The sequence below is a fragment of the Manduca sexta genome, chromosome 26 (genome assembly GCF_014839805.1).
Source record: "Manduca sexta isolate Smith_Timp_Sample1 chromosome 26, JHU_Msex_v1.0, whole genome shotgun sequence".
Taxonomy (NCBI): Eukaryota; Metazoa; Arthropoda; class Insecta; order Lepidoptera; family Sphingidae; genus Manduca; species Manduca sexta.
Window position 1 is genome coordinate 2,029,541 of NC_051140.1, and position 17,571 is coordinate 2,047,111.

The window sequence follows — 17,571 nt, forward strand, 5'->3', positions numbered from 1 at the left end:
ATGTTGTGATGTGGTGCAAACGCTGTTTCAACTTCACCCAAACCTCACTTTCTACTATAATAAGACAACCAATACTACGCTTACCTTGAGGGCTTTCCGAAGCTCTTTGATGTCGGCCTCCTTGTTCTCCAGCTTGATGGTGAGCGTTTTTGTCTCTTCCAACTGCTTCTTGACCAGCTGGGCTCGCAGCACCACCGGCGGAATCGGCTGGGAATGAACGGCCACATGTATTCCATATTATAAAAAAATAAAATAAAATACTCTATTTATCACGTAGGCGAACAAAGTTGCACTTCTGATACGTCAAAACAAAGCATAAGAATAATAATTATTTTTTTTAAACAACTATTAAAATTACTTATATAACTATGGACATTTTAAATTAGGGATAAAATTTATAATAAAGACAATGTACCAACCGAAGTAACCCGCTCGGGCTGGCAAGTAGGGGGAAATGGAAGGATAACGCATCGCGATCCTCACCGGCGAGGATATGAGCCCTAACCTAGCTAACCTACCATTGTAATAATATTAGTTTCAATAGCGTATTTAATTAACATTTTTAACGATGAGGCGATCCTCACCGGCGAGGACATGAGCCCTAACCTAGCTAACCTACCATTGTAATAATATTAGTTTCAATAGCGTATTTAATTAACATTTTTAACGATGAGGCGATCCTCACCGGCGAGGACATGAGCCCTAACCTAGCTAACCTACCATTGTAATAATATTAGTTTCAATAGCGTATTTAATTAACATTTTTAACGATGAGGCGATCCTCACCGGCGAGGACATGAGCCCTAACCTAGCTAACCTACCATTGTAATAATATTAGTTTCAATAGCGTATTTAATTAACATTTTTAACGATGAGGCGATCCTCACCGGCGAGGACATGAGCCCTAACCTAGCTAACCTACCATTGTAATAATATTAGTTTCAATAGCGTATTTAATTAACATTTTTAACGATGGGGCTGTTGTAAGTAAACGATTTTTTTTTTATCATGTGCATTTTGATTTAATCGGATTGATCACTTTATTACGTTAATTATACAAGAGTATTGCACAGCAAAGTTTTTTAAATCCAAAGTTATGTCAAAGACAACTAGAGAGATGCAACCATAGATTAAACTAAAACTAGTTGAAACCGAGTACGGCCTTAAAAATGTAAAGCCAGGTTCACAAAATTAGATTAAAAAAAATGTTTTTTTTTGTTTATAGCTTTTTTTTATATTTAATCCACTCTGATTTCTAAGAGTATAACATATAGGGCAAAAATTGTAATGCAATAAGAAATGTCATAATTTTTAATTGTAGTTATTGTTGCTATTTTTTTTAATCAGGCGTAGGCGCTTGCTATTGCACAACCACAAAGTTAATTAGTAACAGTACCTTCTCCGTTGTGACGTTGGTGAGCGACATCATGTCGTACTCCTTCTCCTGCGCGAAGTTGGCCAGCTTGGTAACGTCAGCGGTGATCACAGACAGCGAGTGTTTGATCGTGCGCACAGGCCCGTGGTCGTCCTGTCATAGCGAGAAACAACTCAGAATAACACCTATAGAAACAAGCGAGTAAATTGCACGCTTTTCCTTCTATAACATAATATGTTTTAAAAAATGGATCATACGGTTCTGTTAAATGGACGAACGTAGAGTTTTTGTTTAGAAGGTATGTTTAAAACAATACGGTAAATACAAAGCAAATGGTGTGCGTACGTGTGTACGTATATGTGTGTGTATATCCGTGTGCGTGTGATTTGTCTATAATGTGCTATACCTGCTGGTACACCTTGTCGACGGCGGCGGCCCACAGCGCGGAGAGGGCGCTGTGGCTGAGCGGCGCGCCTTCGCCGCGTTCACCCGCACTCGCCGCGCATGCGCCCGCGCCTCTCGCCGCCAGCGCCGCCGCGCGGCTGCAGCGCCACAGCAGCGCCGCACTGTCGCCACGCAGACGTTCCACCACCTGCTCATAATCACCAATTCTCACTTTGATCCGCACAAATCTACTCTTGAAACTATATCGCCCCGGCTAACGAGTTGTTAGCATGTCTGGGATCTATCGCAGTACTGTGCAGTACTCGCCTGCGGATCGATGCCAGCTGCAGACAGGTTGGCGCCGGGCGGCAGGCGGCGGCGCAGCGCCTTCAGCTGCTGCTGCAGTGCGCTCGTGCTCGCCATCATCGCCTCGTGCAACTGGCCCAGCTCCAAGTTACGCTCCGATTGCTACAGAACAATATAATAAATAAAGAAAATAATTTGAAGCCTCGTCAATAAGTGGCATATTGATATAGAACACAAAGTTGATATTGAGAATTTTCACGCCAGAAGGACTTGCAGATACCTTAAAACCGTTATTGCTGTCTGTAACAAGTTTGTCCCCCCTTCCCCCTCCGCCCCGTACCTGCAGTATCTGCGTGAGCGCAGACGCGTCGGCGTGCACGGCGCGCGCGAGCGCCTCGAGCGCGCAGCACGCGTGCACCACGCCGTCGCGGCACAGCGCCGGGCCCGTCGAGCCCAGGTTCAGCGCCGACCACATCGCCGCCAGGTACGTCCAGCACCGCTCGATACCTACACAACATACACAGCACGTGGGATAAATCTCCAACCGAAATTAAATCTAATGTAAACATAAAAAACATTTATTTTCGAGTAATCATGATAAAATGTGTGATTACCTAGATCGCATCTTGCATAACAGCAGTTTTCAATAACGACCCCAATCTCAATCTTCAATCCGATTCCGAGCATGAACCAATCAAACTGATTCTCACGCATGTCAAAAAAGCTTAGCTCTGATTGGTCCATTTTTAACATCAAAAAAAGCGATCGGGATCGTTGATTGAAGGTAGCGGTAAATAAGTGAAGTTGTGCCACAGAGGATAGAGTACGGTGGCTACAGACCGTCGAGCGAGCAGTTCTCGTCGAGCTCGTTGGCCTTGAGGAGGTGCGCGGCGGCGTCGAGCGCGCGCTCCTGCTGCGCGGCGTCGGGCAGCGCGCTGGCGGCGCGCAGCAGCGTCTCCGGCGCGCACGTGTCCAGCGCCAGGCTCCACATGCTCACCACGCACTGCGGACCGCGCCACGTACAGTCGCCCACGAGTGGCTCAACTAATGCTAAACTTTGTTGCCGTTTTTGCCTAACTAAAATTTACTTCAATGGGTTACTATAGATAAATGAATATTTAGTTTGAAATTAGTGTGTAGAAGCGTTTGAAATTTTGAATTATCAGCTACTTTTGTGGCTGACTGTACTTTCCAGATCGATCAATTCAAGGACATCGAAACGGAGACTCGATAATTCTTTCATAAATACAAATTCAAACAAAAAATGTGTTATGAATATTTTAAAATCGGAACCATAACATCAAACACGAAAATACCTTATATTATGTTAGTCACTTCGTGAACACTTAGTTCAAAAATGACGTCAACCCACGACCCAATTGAGGTCCAGCTTATTTCAGACCCCAATCGAAATAAACATTTTTTACCTGTATCATGTGCAACTGATACTCCAACTGGCAACGGAAGCTGTACTGTACAGCCGTGTGGGTCTTCATCACCACCTCTCTGTCCCACACATTCACTGCTGGGAACCTGAACAGTATAAAACGATACATCAATCGTAGATGTCCCAAAAACAAGACTCGTAAATCGATATCGTTTAATTTTGATATTTGTGATTGGTCGAGAGACCAATGAATCAGTCACGTGTTAGTTTCTCAACCAATCAGGACAGGGATGTCAGTCTCTCAACCAATCACAATAAGACACGGAGTCTTGTCGTGTTCTTTGCTACGTACTAAGCACACAGGTCTGAAGCAAAAACGACGGAAACAAAACTTACCTTTCCCGAATCTGTCCCAGTATGATCTCGGCCTTAGTGTTCAACCTCTGCAGCAGCAGAATGAGCAGGATGGCGTCATGGTCACCTGCCACACAATAAAAAAAAATTGGCCAAAGTTGACTACAGCCGCCCAAATAGAAGTTAAAATTTTATAAGATTTATTGACTGGTCAATTTTTATTACTTAACCTCTGATTTGACATTGCATTTTTAAACATTGTATTGCCAGTTGAAATAATGTAAATATTTTTAAAAGTCAAGTAATAGTAACATTGCGATAAATGGTAAAAAAAATCAACCTACTTATCCTCACAACTTCAGAGTTATAGTAAGAGACTTTCCCGCCCTCACACCCACCACTACAACTCCTCTAAGCCAGGATCATTGGCACGCATTTTATGACACCGAGCGGTGAAGCTCGGCGAGTCTCAGGGAAAACTAATATGTCATTATCCCGCAACGAAATTAATCAAATAGAAAGATAGGGAGGAGTTGGAAATATTAATTGTCCACTTCCCTCCAGAGCAATGCGGGTGACAAAATCATGATGTAAGTTATAGTAAGAGTAAAAATTTTCATTCCCCTCAAGGAGGTTAGTAGGATAGTTAGCAGGGATGCTCACCGGCAGCGTGCATGAAGTGGTCGGGCAGGCAGGCGGCGAGCATGTCGGCGCGCGCGCGCGCCTGCGCCAGCTCCAGCGCGCGCAGCTGCAGGTCCACCGAGCGCGTGGAGGCGCGCGACGCCGCCACCAGCGCGCTCAGCTCCGCGCCCGCGCCGCCCGCCCCCGCCCCCGCGCCCGCGCCCGGCACAGGCTCCGCCCGCGACTCCGCTTCCGGCTTCAAGCTGTCCGACTCTGGCGCTGGAATTAACCAAAACTTGTTAACAAACTATATTACTAAATATTGGTTGAAAAGGTACAGTCGACCGAAATAAATGTATACGCGGACAAAGACATAATTTTTGTATGGTTGAATACAAAGTGATCAATATAAAATGTTTTTTTATTTTTGTCAAAGTTAACTCATCGGAGTCTGGCTATATATTTATGTGTTACTTAAATCTCGCTAAAATCATGTCAACCTATCTGAATGGATATACAACTATTAAAGCCGGATCTCGACTTTGAAAGCTAATATGGCAAATTTGTCACCACGTGTGCACTCATTACCATCCAGACGATTAAAAAATAACCAGTACTTGGAAGGGTCAGACTTATAAAAATAGACTATTAAAACAACATCCTGTATAACTTAAAGACTCACTTTGTTTGGACTCGAGCTGGTTCTTGAGCTCGTTGGACTGCTCGGTCATCTTCTGCACCAGCTCCCTGAACTTCAAGATGGTCGCGTCGCGGTCCATTATGGTCTCCATGGCCGCTTCTCGTTCCCGTATGGCCTAACAGACATACAAAACGTTGACATACATGCACAAGTTAAAATAATTCATTACTTTAAAAAGATTTTAAAAATTTTAAGAGTAAAGGATATATTCTACAAGTTATTTTTAGTTGGAATCTTGCACCTTAAATTCAACATCAATGGCTTTATTCAGATAGTCTATCGTTTTATTTAAACATTTCCTCCATCAGAAGCACAAGACCAAAATATTATGTAGAAGCACACAGAAGTAATTTGTTAATATTATTATCGTTCGCGTTGTTCCTGGCTGACAGGTTAAGTTTAAAGGTATCAGAATAACATTGTTTGTACACCAGTAACGTACCTCCCTGGTGGCGGCATGCGCCATCTCCAACTCCTCGCGCAGATCCATCTCGAGCTCGCGGTTGGACTCCACCAGCTGCTCGTGGACCTCCTGCAGCGCCTCCAGCTCGCTCACGTCCTGTTTCAGTTGTTCCACCTGGACAAATAACAACAGCATCTTAAAATCTTGTAACCATTTATGACCACTACATCTGAGAATGCCATATTTTAACTGTTGTTAGGTCTTTCATGTGGAGCACCTGTCTGAGTAGTTACAATGCTAGGTCTATTTGTACCGCTATGTATCCAGTTGCCATTATTTTTTATATTACTCTCATCTCAAGCCACAAAGTATTTTGCTACTTTTAATAATTGCCACAATCTAGCACCATCTGACCTGGTCTTCCAATGCCATCTTCTTCTCGGCCAGCTGTTCGACCATCTCCTCGGCGCCGAGCGCGGCGTCTACCTGCTCCCGAAGGTCGGCCACCTGCGCCTCCAGCTCCTCCACGCGCGAGGACAGCTTCTCCTTGGTGCGGCTCAGTTCCGCTATCTCCGACTTGTACTGCTCTAGATCCTGCCCGATTGAGAATAGTTCCATTGTGGGTTTTAAATGGACGGACGCCGTGATAAAAGTCGCAAGAAGTTACTGGGAGGATATGCTTTCCATCTGATCCGCTTGGAAATTTTAGAAGAGGCCTGTGTTCAGCAGTTTCCTATATAAACTGACAAAGATAACCATGATGATAAGATGAATGGAATGTGGGACGTATATTATGGTCTTACCAACATTTTCAAGATCTAAGTACTCCGTCTGCACGTGGTATACCATACTGTTTAAGAGACTAGAGGTCTACCAGTTTTAATCGACTAAAAAACTCAACCAATCAGAATCGAGTTAGTTTTACAATCTTATAGATTTCTTATTTGAATTGGTCATTGGATTATACCTGAAATGACAGATTGGGATCGTTTATTAAAATTGAGTTAAGGAAACTGTCTCAGTAAAGTATGGGCACTTTGATTTGATATTTGGCACATTGCATTAATAAATGAAACCACGTACCTCTGCTAACATTGTGCCGAAAATGATCCATGAATAAACAATATTTTCATCAAAAATCCCGGTTAAAGTTATCACACTTTTTTTATATTTTTGTAGTTGAGTTCGGATATCGCGTGTGCGTGATATATTTCTGAGTCAAAGTTTGAATTTGCTTTTAAAGTATTAGTAGTGGTATTAGGGCGCGTAATTTTTTTTTTTTTATTGATGTTTATTTTGTTGGAACCTTATATATTTTTATTTTACATCTACAGGTCGAGTAACTTATTGTAAAGTGTTATTTTCAAGAAGATAAGTGTGAGCCTGTAAATTGTATAACACGAGGCTGGTATGAAGTGGAGCTGACCTTGTGCATCTTCTGCATCTCGTGCTTGTCGTGCGCGGAGAGGTCGCGCAGGCGCACGAGCGTGTCGCGCAGGCGGATGTTCTGCTGCTGCAGCTGGCGCATCTCGTAGCCGGTGGCGCCGTCGCTCGCTGCGTACGGGTGCTCTGTTCAGCGCACGCACACACACACACCGGCTGCTTTATACGAGTACTCAACATGCCGCCGCCGCGTCTGTCTGTCTGTCTGTCCCACTGTCCGGGCTCAGCGGGAATACTCTTTTACGAGAGTCATTTTAGTCGATTTTAGGAATATATTAACGTTTTTCAAAGTAATTTTGATTTTTAATTTCTATCCTTAAAAAAAATCGATTTGAGAACATCTCCTTTCTTTGAGTCAGTTAATAATCAAAACGAGACGTTTACGGAAAAAAGCTAAACAATTGAAAAAAAAGTAAAAAAATAAATTGCTTTTTTTAAAGGCCCAGAATAATTTAATTTTTAAATTATAATTATTTGTATGCCAAATAGGGACTTTGTATCAGTCAGTCGTCGGCGACGTTAACACAACACATAAAATAAACAAACAAACATGCAATATAAAGTAATGCACAAAGACTTGACACATTCACAGTATGAGGAACAATTTATTACAATAAATAAATTTCTTTGAAACAAGAGCTAATGACGATATAGATGTTCTTAAACAAAGAATGTACCAAAAGTCGACAAGCAAGGTGATTATAATTAAAGCCAGACTGCCACCTTGTGCCATATGCCAGAACCTGCAATAGTAAAATATTTTACAGGAACGAAAGGTCTCTTTCTTAAGGGTGCTATATTGACAAAGCCAAGGAAAAATCCCTGGTATCGGGTGACTAGTAGCTATTGTAAAATTCTCCATTATTTTGATAGTCAAATTATTGTACTATTGAAATATAGAGTATCAAATTTTATAGATAAAATTAATTTCTATCTTATGTAATACATTTTATACAATATATATTTATTTTTGTCAATAGAGGTATATATATACAGGGATCCTATTATAAATCCTTCATCCCATACATAAAGCATTGAATGTGCCAAGTGCATGCCAATAAATACAATGTATGAAATATACATACATATGGATACTGTGAAATAAAAACAGACAGAAATCCAATTATACGTACATTTGTTAGTTGTTTATATAGCTCTATAAAATATAAAGAAAATATTGATAAACATAATATAGCAAAGTATTGATGTACAGGGTGGTGCAATGTTGAATATTTAGACCAAGATTTTGCGATAGGGGAGGCTTGATAACTAAACCTTATACCCATCGGATTCTAAAAAATACCATGTTCATGACAGCTTTATAGTAAAAATGTAAATATTAAAAGTTCTCAAAAATACACCACCCTGTACACATAACAGAACAAACAACATGTATATAGACCTGTGTGTGCCTGTGCCCTGTTTACAGGAAGAAAATTGACATTCAATAAAAATGACATTAGAATGTATTCGGTAATCGGCGAATTTACCCGACATGAAATTCATTATTTGGATAACAAATAATTATCATTGTTCTTTGTAAAATTTCAGTGGAGTGAATCAATTATTAAATAAATTTTACACCATCTAACTATACTGTATGGCATGTGCCAAAAATACTTATATCCATATCTTTTTATACCCTTTTGAGTTCTTTTTGTGCCTTTTTTTTGTAATGTCATTTTTATTTCACGTCGGAATAAACAAATCATTTATAAAGATATGAGTTCATAAAAATCAAATAGAAAACTAAAGCCAACAGAGAAGGTATGTGAGGATAGTTTGAGCATGTCTACAAATTTTTTAATGGTCTATTTAGTCAATAATTATCAAATAGTTTGACTAATTTGATTGTTATAAACGCATACAAGCAATAAATTGAGTCAAAATAACGACGGATACATTTTGTAAACTGGAGCAATACATATGTATAATTATAAATGTCTATTGTTTATACGTAATTTATTTGAAAAGTAACAAAATATATATGAAAATGAATTAAAATGTTTAATAGACAGGAATTACATTTGTAAGTTTTACTCGCGTAAGTTGCTTGCGTAAGTTGTAACTGAGGTATATTTCGCGCAAAATAAATTAGCAAGTTCCTGTAACTAACTTACGAAGTTGTTTACATTAGTAAATGTTTTCTAACTTACACAAGTAAAACTCACACGTGTAACGCACGAATTATAAACGAAATTCGGTCAGGCAACATCTAACAAAACACACTACTATATAAATTATTATGTATTTAAACAAAACGCAAACAAGCAAATATGTGACAGTATCGATCAATCTTTCTTTGACCGATCTAAAGATTTAGATTACTTGAATCACGCCAAAATTAAAATAAAAACATACCGCTGGACAACAGAAAACAATGGTGGGGGTACCTACCCTGATAGTCTGCGGTCCGAGACATGAAATTGTATAATTAATTAGGGAATTGTACAAATGGTATCATTGAACCCTAATCACTGTAACTTTTATAAAACAATATAATTATTATTAGTATTGCACAAGTTTACATGAAACCCGTCTGTAGATAACCTTAGCTAACACTAAGCGTATTCTTAAAATTAAACACATAAAAATACCTTATATTTTGGTCTTTTACAGAGAAAACTATAATATGTAGTCATATCATCACTTAAGAAACTCCGAGGTTCCATTTTGAATAAACCTGTCTTTAAGAAAATGTACTATTTTTACAACAATGATTTGATTACAATGTATTTAAATCACTATTAAAACCGAATAAAATATATATTAAATTTCTGATAAAAATAAACAAATTTAATATCCACGTAAAAACTCAAGTTACTCAACAGGTAATGGATGTTTCGCCCACATCGTGACGTCACTAGCATAGCGCGTGCGTATGAGAGGGAGACGGCTATCTATCCTTATACGCAGCCCGTCTTGCACGAGGAGTGCTAGCTAATTATTTCATTTTCTATATAAATAAGCCATCTTACCGATTTATGAGTTTATCTTTTATCTTTATTGATCTTTATTTATTATCGATTCGTCGTTTCAATTAGATTTTTTTTTTAGTATAACGTAATAAAATTCTGTTTCTTAAGCGACGATACAATTACATTAGGAAGTATAGGGCAGACAGTATCGTCCGTTACCGATAGCAAGTGTCGTTTCACCCAAGCGCTGGATTGCAGTAAAACTCTGTAGCAAGCAATAGTCTAGGACACATCGATAGCTTAGGTGCAAAGGCGGTAGAGATAATTCGTTTCTCATCACCTGGTTTCATAATACCTTTTTTTGTGTAATTTTGTTTATTGCGTTACAGAATCGATTTCAGTTTTGTTCAAACATTATTTATGTTTTTTTAACACCCAGGGTAAGAAAAACGAATTATATAATCACATACTACGTCGGTACCTTGCGAGTACGAATGACACCCCGGGTATAAATATGCTGTTAAAATACAAAATATATTAATCATATGACCTTTCCCATAAAGAAAGCTATTTTGGAAGGTCTTCGAAATCTATGGGAATAAGCACATTTTCTGTTAAGGCACTATATTAAATCCCCTTCCAGTACCCCCTCCGCCTACTTATAAGTATCAAAGCGAACACTTCCACCTCGCTACAGAAGTTCCACTGCAACCCATATAGCCTGATCAACTCACGTATGTTTCCTCCCGCCTCCATCTCTGCCTTCATGAGCTGCAGGTCCAGGGTGGCCTCCTCGAGTTTCTCGCGGCACTGCTCCAGCTCCATCTGCAGCGCCTCCGCGCGCTCCTCGGCCATCTCCTTGTCCAGGGCGGCCATTTCAGCCGCCTCGGACAACTCCGCCGTCTCGTCGTTATGCGCCTCGAGTGCCTCTTGGGCTTCGCGGATCTACAAAGAAACATATGTAATATCATAACATGTTTTGTATAAGAATATAGATTTCTACTGGATCAAGAATAGAAAAGACTAAAGGATTTTTTTAACTCGGGATAATCTGTTTTATCTATTCTACAGATTCTACCAGATCCACGTCCGAAGAGGCAAGACATGGAAGTCACTTGACACTTTAAATCGATTAGTGATATAGGTTGAGCATGTCTATTGGCGTTAAAGCAAACTGACCAGAGCCTTTTTCTTCCATAAAAAAATAACTATTAAAGGGTCATCATAACATAATATGCTGATAAATATGATGGAAAATATACCAACCTCCTGCTTAGCCCTCTGCAGGTCGCGCTGCAGCTGCGCCTGCGACTCCATGATCTTGGTCTTGAACTCGTTGGCCTGCTCGAGCTGCAGCCGCAGCCGCTCCAGCTCGCGCAGCTTCTCACGGTCCTCGGCGCGCCGCACCTTCAGCGTCTCCAGCTTCTCCTTCAGGTCTTCCACTTCGGACTTCAGCTGAGTAATCTAGAAATAGAAGATAACATAGTCGAAGGTTATCAGCGCAAGGCTGTACTTTCCGCTAGTAGCGTAGACGTCAGAGGCCTACGTCAATGACATAGCAGCATTTTAACGTCAGTGCGTTAATCCAACGCCTAAGTCAAAATTTTTGAAGACCAATAATGACAGATGCAGACGTGTTAGACGTTTGACACGATGATATAAATCTGTCAATCAACCGATTAATTTATTGATTCTTCCCTTGGTGTCTTAACACCTTAACATACAAAACAGAACATTTACTTTAGAGGTAGTCGCGAAATGTTTTTTTATAACGTTAAAAGTAAACCAGGAAACGAAACCGAGACGAAATGAGGAAAACATTGTGTAAAAGTTAAAAAAAAACAATGCGGTCATTGACGTCGAAATCGATCAGCGAGTCACGGTTCGTGGTAGCATAATAGACCCAATTACTGAGACAGCATTATAATCACGACTAGAAGTTTATAATTCGCACTGCTTTTGGCCAAGTTAATAAGCCTAACTACTCCCCCATTTCCTATCCCAGCCTAGGTTAGCTTTTAAACCATTCACAGGAACGCCCAGAAAAATAGCAAGGATTCCTTCCAAAAAAAATAGTCTTCTGACCAATTACAAAAGTAAATGTTGTAACGAAAGAACCCCACGCACTATCGTTCTATAATAATTTTACCTCCTGTTGCGCCTGCATGTTGGCTATCTTGTCTTCGACTGAGGAGGCGGCGGGCTGCGGCGACGTGATACTCTGCCCGGGAGTGTACTGCGGCGTCAGCGTCTCTACGAAGCCGGTCTTTGGAGACAAAAAAACAAGAATCAATACGTTGGGGTAGGCTACATTTCGATAGCTCCCACGCATTAGATAGTAAAAAACAGTATTATTTTACGGGAGACCTGTTTTGATGAACATCATTCTTTTGTTAAAAATTTGAAACATTTTTTACCAATATTGAAAAAAATATCTATAACAATAATTGAAAAACTCAGTTGAAAGTGTCCATTAACTAAACTCATTTCTCAGGTCACCTTAGGCATGCCGTCATAATAAACCATTTTTCAAGCATGTCGTAAAATCGATGAGCCAATTCGGTTACACTGGTTATATTCACTATAACCAGTGTAACCAAATTCAGTTTTAGATACTTCATATTTCGATATACTGAAACCCCGGTTAATACGAACCTCGACGAAGGACGCACGCTTGGCCAGGTCGGGCGAGGACGCCCGCTCGGTGGTGGGGGAGGCATACGACGTAAGCGACTGCCTACTGCTTGCTAGAGACGTGCGCGAGCTGGAACACGCGGCAACAACCCTCAGGCATCGGCTAGAGATGCGACACAGAATTGATGGATACAATTTGAATCTATCGATTGACCGACACCACCACATAATGCGTTGCCGTGCCGCTGCCGCTGCCGTGCCGTTGCCGTACTGATGCCGACCAATCGTGGATGCCATTAGTGACAATACAAATACAATGGATTTTTTTCTATGTTTTAATATATTCATTATGAGTGCGAAAATATATTGAAAATGACTCAAATGGTTATCCATCAATTCAGTGACAATATAAGGCATTGTACAAAGCCTACATTTAATAGGGATATTAAATACAAAAGTGGGAATAGTCTTACAGTAACAAGTGTAGTAAAAGCGTTGTTATTTACAAATTACGGTGATTATATTTTAGCTTAAATATATGGGTTCGACTATAAATAACAATAAAATATAACATGAATAATTTTAAACAAAAGCAGGAGCGTCGCCAGCCTAAGTTCAAGGGGGCCACTGCCTCCCGTGGAAGTGCGAAAATTTTTAAGCCCACTCGCTCGTTGTCAGGTTGAATTCTCGTTAATGTTATAGTTCGACTCATCAAATGCCCGCTGCTATCGGCACTTGATCATCTTGCCTTGTCCCTCTAACCATTGGCTGGTGATACCCCCGAAATTATCTACTTTTTCTATCCAAAACATTCACATACACCCGTCCCAACATCAAACTACAACATGTAGCAACAAACAAATAAAAAAGCCTCAAACAATATCTTAAGTTGACTCCTAAACGGCGTAGAAGAATTAAAAAGAGGACGAGAGTAAATACACGGAAAGTCATTTTAGATTACTACAATAATGGAAAAGTATACACGAACGGGTGGAGTCAACTTAAAACTACAAAGTGGCCTTTTTTAATTTGAAAAAATCAAAATGCTGTGAAAAGCGTGGCGATATACATAAATACGTCGTAGTGCTACTATTTATTCGTGTACCAGCTAGTCGCTAGCCCTGAGCTAATCACACAACACATAATAAATAGTAGGATACAGGCAAGCAACCTGTCACTCAGTTTCCATTGAAAAGTTTGTTCCTTACTTTATTATTAACTAATGCTTAAACTCAAAGGAAAGGCAATGGAAACCGATACGTGTGACCTATAAAGACATAACATACATTATATAAACCTCTTCCCATACACATAAATTGCTACATAACTAGACATAAGCTATGAAAATGTACAGAATAAAAATACAAATATTCTAATTCTCAACATCACAAACATTGAACTCCATGAAAGACATTAAGCTACAATGCAATCAAAAAGAATTATTATTCCACTTACAATTAAAGATTAAAGTATTTATAAGATTGAACTGAAATGTGTTCAGTATTTCTTAAGCTATTTTATTGAATTTAAGAAATACTACAAATAGTTAAATGATATTAAATTTGCAAAACACCGAATATTATGTACAAATATCGATATTAAAAACATTTCAATAATACTGGACTGCAATTCGAGACATCATAGGCTTTCAAAAAATATTAGCACCAAATCCGGTAATGAAGAAAAAGTTGAAATATGTCATTTGTATATCCAGAGTTTGAATTCCGAAAGTAGTTTTTATGAACGTAAAAAGTAAATTGCAATATTCCGCTGAGAAAAAAAACACCCTGTATTTTAACATATTTAGGCAAAAGCTTATTAAAATATTGCCTCTAAACCACATCTTCAATACCAGATCATCGTAAAAAAAACTACTTAAAATAATTCACTCCCATCTGAAAATAAACCCAAAATTCTAGAAACAATCAGCAGGACACTAAAACATTTTTTCAATAGAAGACGTTGCAGGCTAGAAAACTAATTTACAACGCCCTCTATCGAATATTTTCATCAACAACACAACCAATATCACAAATACACAATTCAACACAAATTCTACTCCATAACCCGTGCTTACAAAATGCAATACGTGTATAATTTTATAATTTGCATGCAGTTATCACCAAATAATATTTAAAAATTTTCCAAATAAATCTAAAAATAATTTTGACTTAAAGAGAAAGGCTGACAAAGACCGATCGACAAAGTTTAAAGATTAAACATCTTGGTATACTGACCACTATAATATTGGTCACCCCTATCGTGTAACGCGACTTATGTGGTGTATCCAATGTATATAGTTTTACATAAGTCAAGAAGGTACGTGACAGCAAGATATGTGTCTTCGTCCAGTCGAACATATACGACCAGATACCAAAACTCATTTCGCGAGGTTTCGCTTAGTTGACATTAAGATTAAATGAGGGAAATATTCAGTATGTTAGGTTAGTCGAGGAACTCGTTTTGAGAGGGTATTTGATTCTCGTCGCAAATATATTTAAGATATGACCGTATTTCTTACGGGAATTTCAGCAGCTAAATATTTTAGCGTGTCCAAATCTGTATGTGAAGTATGAATGGAAATGGATCGTACTTAAAAGTCATATTCATATATTATAACCAATAGAATAGGTTAATGAAGTAGCTAGCACGAGAGTACTAAGTACTCCCACGAGAGACTCGAAATTTTTCTAAAGGTTCACTCTGTTATTTATCTTTTTTGTATATATTTTTATTAATTACATGCAAGCATGACCGGCTGTGTGTTTAAATAGGTACCTCGACTAAAAATACATACTACATTACCAAACGTTTTTGTCGAATTTTATTCAGCAGTTCTCTCTAAACTTAATAAAAATCATCGTTAGTGTAGAATTTGTGTCATACACAGATATTTTACGACGGTATCATCGCATGCGGGCTAACGTGGAATCTTTCTAGAAGCTTCAGCAAGTCGACGATCCTAGCGCCGGCCCAATTCGCGCGTGACTAAACAATGCGGCGACATTGGGGTCGTGGACTCAATATCATCCACATTAGAACCAGATTCAACTACAAAACAGACTTTGACGCTTAAGTGAAAATAAAAAAATATATTCAAAAATACAAAACGCCCAAGCCTGTCCTGTCTAAATCCGGCCCTGCACCCCGTAACAACGCTGCCAAGTGCTACACAACCCAAGCATGTGTGCGGTTCATAATGTTCTTTACCTCGACATGGACAACGTGCCGGCTTTGGTCTGCGCAGGGGACGCCTTGCGACGCACCCTTTAGTGGGCAAGCACCGACATGTTAGTACATTATACTGTCTCGTGGCGGGTTCGCTACTAGAGCCTCTATGTGTCACATATACAGCTGCTGTCAAGCTTAACGGCCAGCCTGAAGTTAGCCACGAGCGGCGTCGCAACTGTTTAATATGGTGACTGAAGGCGGAGGGCGGGTGACGTCACTAACTTCAGGATGGACATAAAGTATAGTGAGAGCTGTATGTGGCAATAAGTGCCTATATTAAGGTGATATTACACATATGTTAGGTAAATGTTAACATTTTATATTGTGACGTCATCACTGACTGTCTATAAGGCCTTTACAGCATTATGTTCCAAAAATGTCAGTGTCAGATACATAAACTATTATTAAGTTTGCTAGCATCATTCAGATGTAATTTGTAATGATATAATTATGTGCAAATAAGCATATAGCAGTTTGTCACTTATATGCGTCACCTTTTTGCTATCGTTGGCCTGTTTTTAACTTGAAACCTTAAACAAGTAAGACAAGTGATAAAGTACAGAGAAATTGTTAAAGACACTAGTAGCGAACGTAAAACTTAACATTATTGCTAATGAAAAAAAATTACCTTAATTATTGTAGTAAATAATTAATTGGTTAACACAATTATTGTTATTTCATTCTGATAAAAACCAATGTCAATAAATCAGTTTATTTGAAACAAAAATCTATTTATTTATAAAACAAACTTTACTAAGAAATCAATTTATTTTATAATTATCTTTTACTAAGTATAAACTTGACTATAGTACGGCATAAAATTTTCATAAAATTAAATTAGGAACATCTAATTTTTGGTTAATGTGCATAATTTAATTCCACACGTAACTGACTTATTGGCATTGCTTCATGTAACTGAACGAAATTGGACCAGGAAGAATAAAGTTCATTCATTAATGGGATAACAGAGAATGGACCGGCAAAAATTATATACATCTTAAAATTAAAGAGGAACTACCCACATTCAGACAGATCAAGAAGAGGCTAAAAAGGATTTGTTATTCATTAGATTTGGGACGACTACTTACTATGTTATAATAGCATCACATTTGCTAGATATTTTGCAAAATCATTTTGACTTAATCAAGAAAGGAATGGGTAATGTATATCAGGAATGTAACATACAAATTATATGTTACTGAACAAAATAGTGTCTGTAGCAAAGCGCATAGAAGAAAGAATTCCTATTATAGATCAAAAATATTGAGATGGTAACAGTCATTACGCATACTTCTCATGACTCTTCCTTTTAAATAAAACAAAAGACAAGACGATGACGAAAATGCCTTAATTCATTCTAACGTTATTTTTAATATGTCACTTCCATCTTAGAAAGAGAAAGACACATAACAATTTATAGTATGCATTTATCGTTCTCCCAAATCAAATGTTAAAAAGAAATATATCACTAAATCATTTTCATAATAATGCCGGTCACTTTAAGGTCGTTTGTCTCCGTCTAACGTGATAAGTGCGAAAGAGACAGAACGCTCGTTGGAGTTACGTAAGGGTGCGCGAAGCTCTAGGAAGCGTGGTGCGTTAACTACACGGTATCTAGTACTCACGTGGTGGGTCTAGACCTCTGGGCCACTGTTATACTAGCGGGGAGAGAAACACACGTCAGTTAGCGGCACACTATATTCTAGTATTTCATGTTGATTTGTGTGTGGAGAGAAATGAAAATGATGTTACAAATATATTTCCAATAATTTATAGAATTGAGTGGAAAATATTTGTTTTTATGATCATATATTT

The 17,571-nt window shown here is 38.8% G+C and overlaps 1 protein-coding gene across 4 annotated transcripts in view; it reads right to left on the reverse strand.

The window, feature by feature from the left end:
* The window catches only part of LOC115450399 (dynactin subunit 1), a 34,637-nt gene that overhangs the window by 14,189 nt on the left and 2,877 nt on the right, over window positions 1–17,571 (reverse strand). The window contains exons 4-23 of one of the 4 annotated variants that reach the window (XM_037443194.1): window positions 17,382–17,414; window positions 15,736–15,792; window positions 12,547–12,655; window positions 12,041–12,157; window positions 11,158–11,355; window positions 10,626–10,836; window positions 10,373–10,408; window positions 6,957–7,084; window positions 5,945–6,124; window positions 5,570–5,704; window positions 5,110–5,242; window positions 4,470–4,706; window positions 3,849–3,933; window positions 3,493–3,598; window positions 2,906–3,068; window positions 2,406–2,572; window positions 2,087–2,227; window positions 1,782–1,967; window positions 1,397–1,528; window positions 85–207 (exon numbers count right to left, since the gene is read on the reverse strand). In XM_037443194.1, the coding sequence (XP_037299091.1) occupies window positions 85–207; window positions 1,397–1,528; window positions 1,782–1,967; window positions 2,087–2,227; window positions 2,406–2,572; window positions 2,906–3,068; window positions 3,493–3,598; window positions 3,849–3,933; window positions 4,470–4,706; window positions 5,110–5,242; window positions 5,570–5,704; window positions 5,945–6,124; window positions 6,957–7,084; window positions 10,373–10,408; window positions 10,626–10,836; window positions 11,158–11,355; window positions 12,041–12,157; window positions 12,547–12,655; window positions 15,736–15,792; window positions 17,382–17,414 (2,677 nt within the window). Of the gene's footprint in view, window positions 1–84; window positions 208–1,396; window positions 1,529–1,781; window positions 1,968–2,086; window positions 2,228–2,405; window positions 2,573–2,905; window positions 3,069–3,492; window positions 3,599–3,848; window positions 3,934–4,469; window positions 4,707–5,109; window positions 5,243–5,569; window positions 5,705–5,944; window positions 6,125–6,956; window positions 7,100–10,372; window positions 10,409–10,625; window positions 10,837–11,157; window positions 11,356–12,040; window positions 12,158–12,546; window positions 12,656–15,735; window positions 15,793–17,381; window positions 17,415–17,571 lie in introns of all 4 variants that reach the window. The other 3 variants (XM_037443196.1, XM_037443195.1, XM_037443197.1) reach the window with 3 other exon arrangements.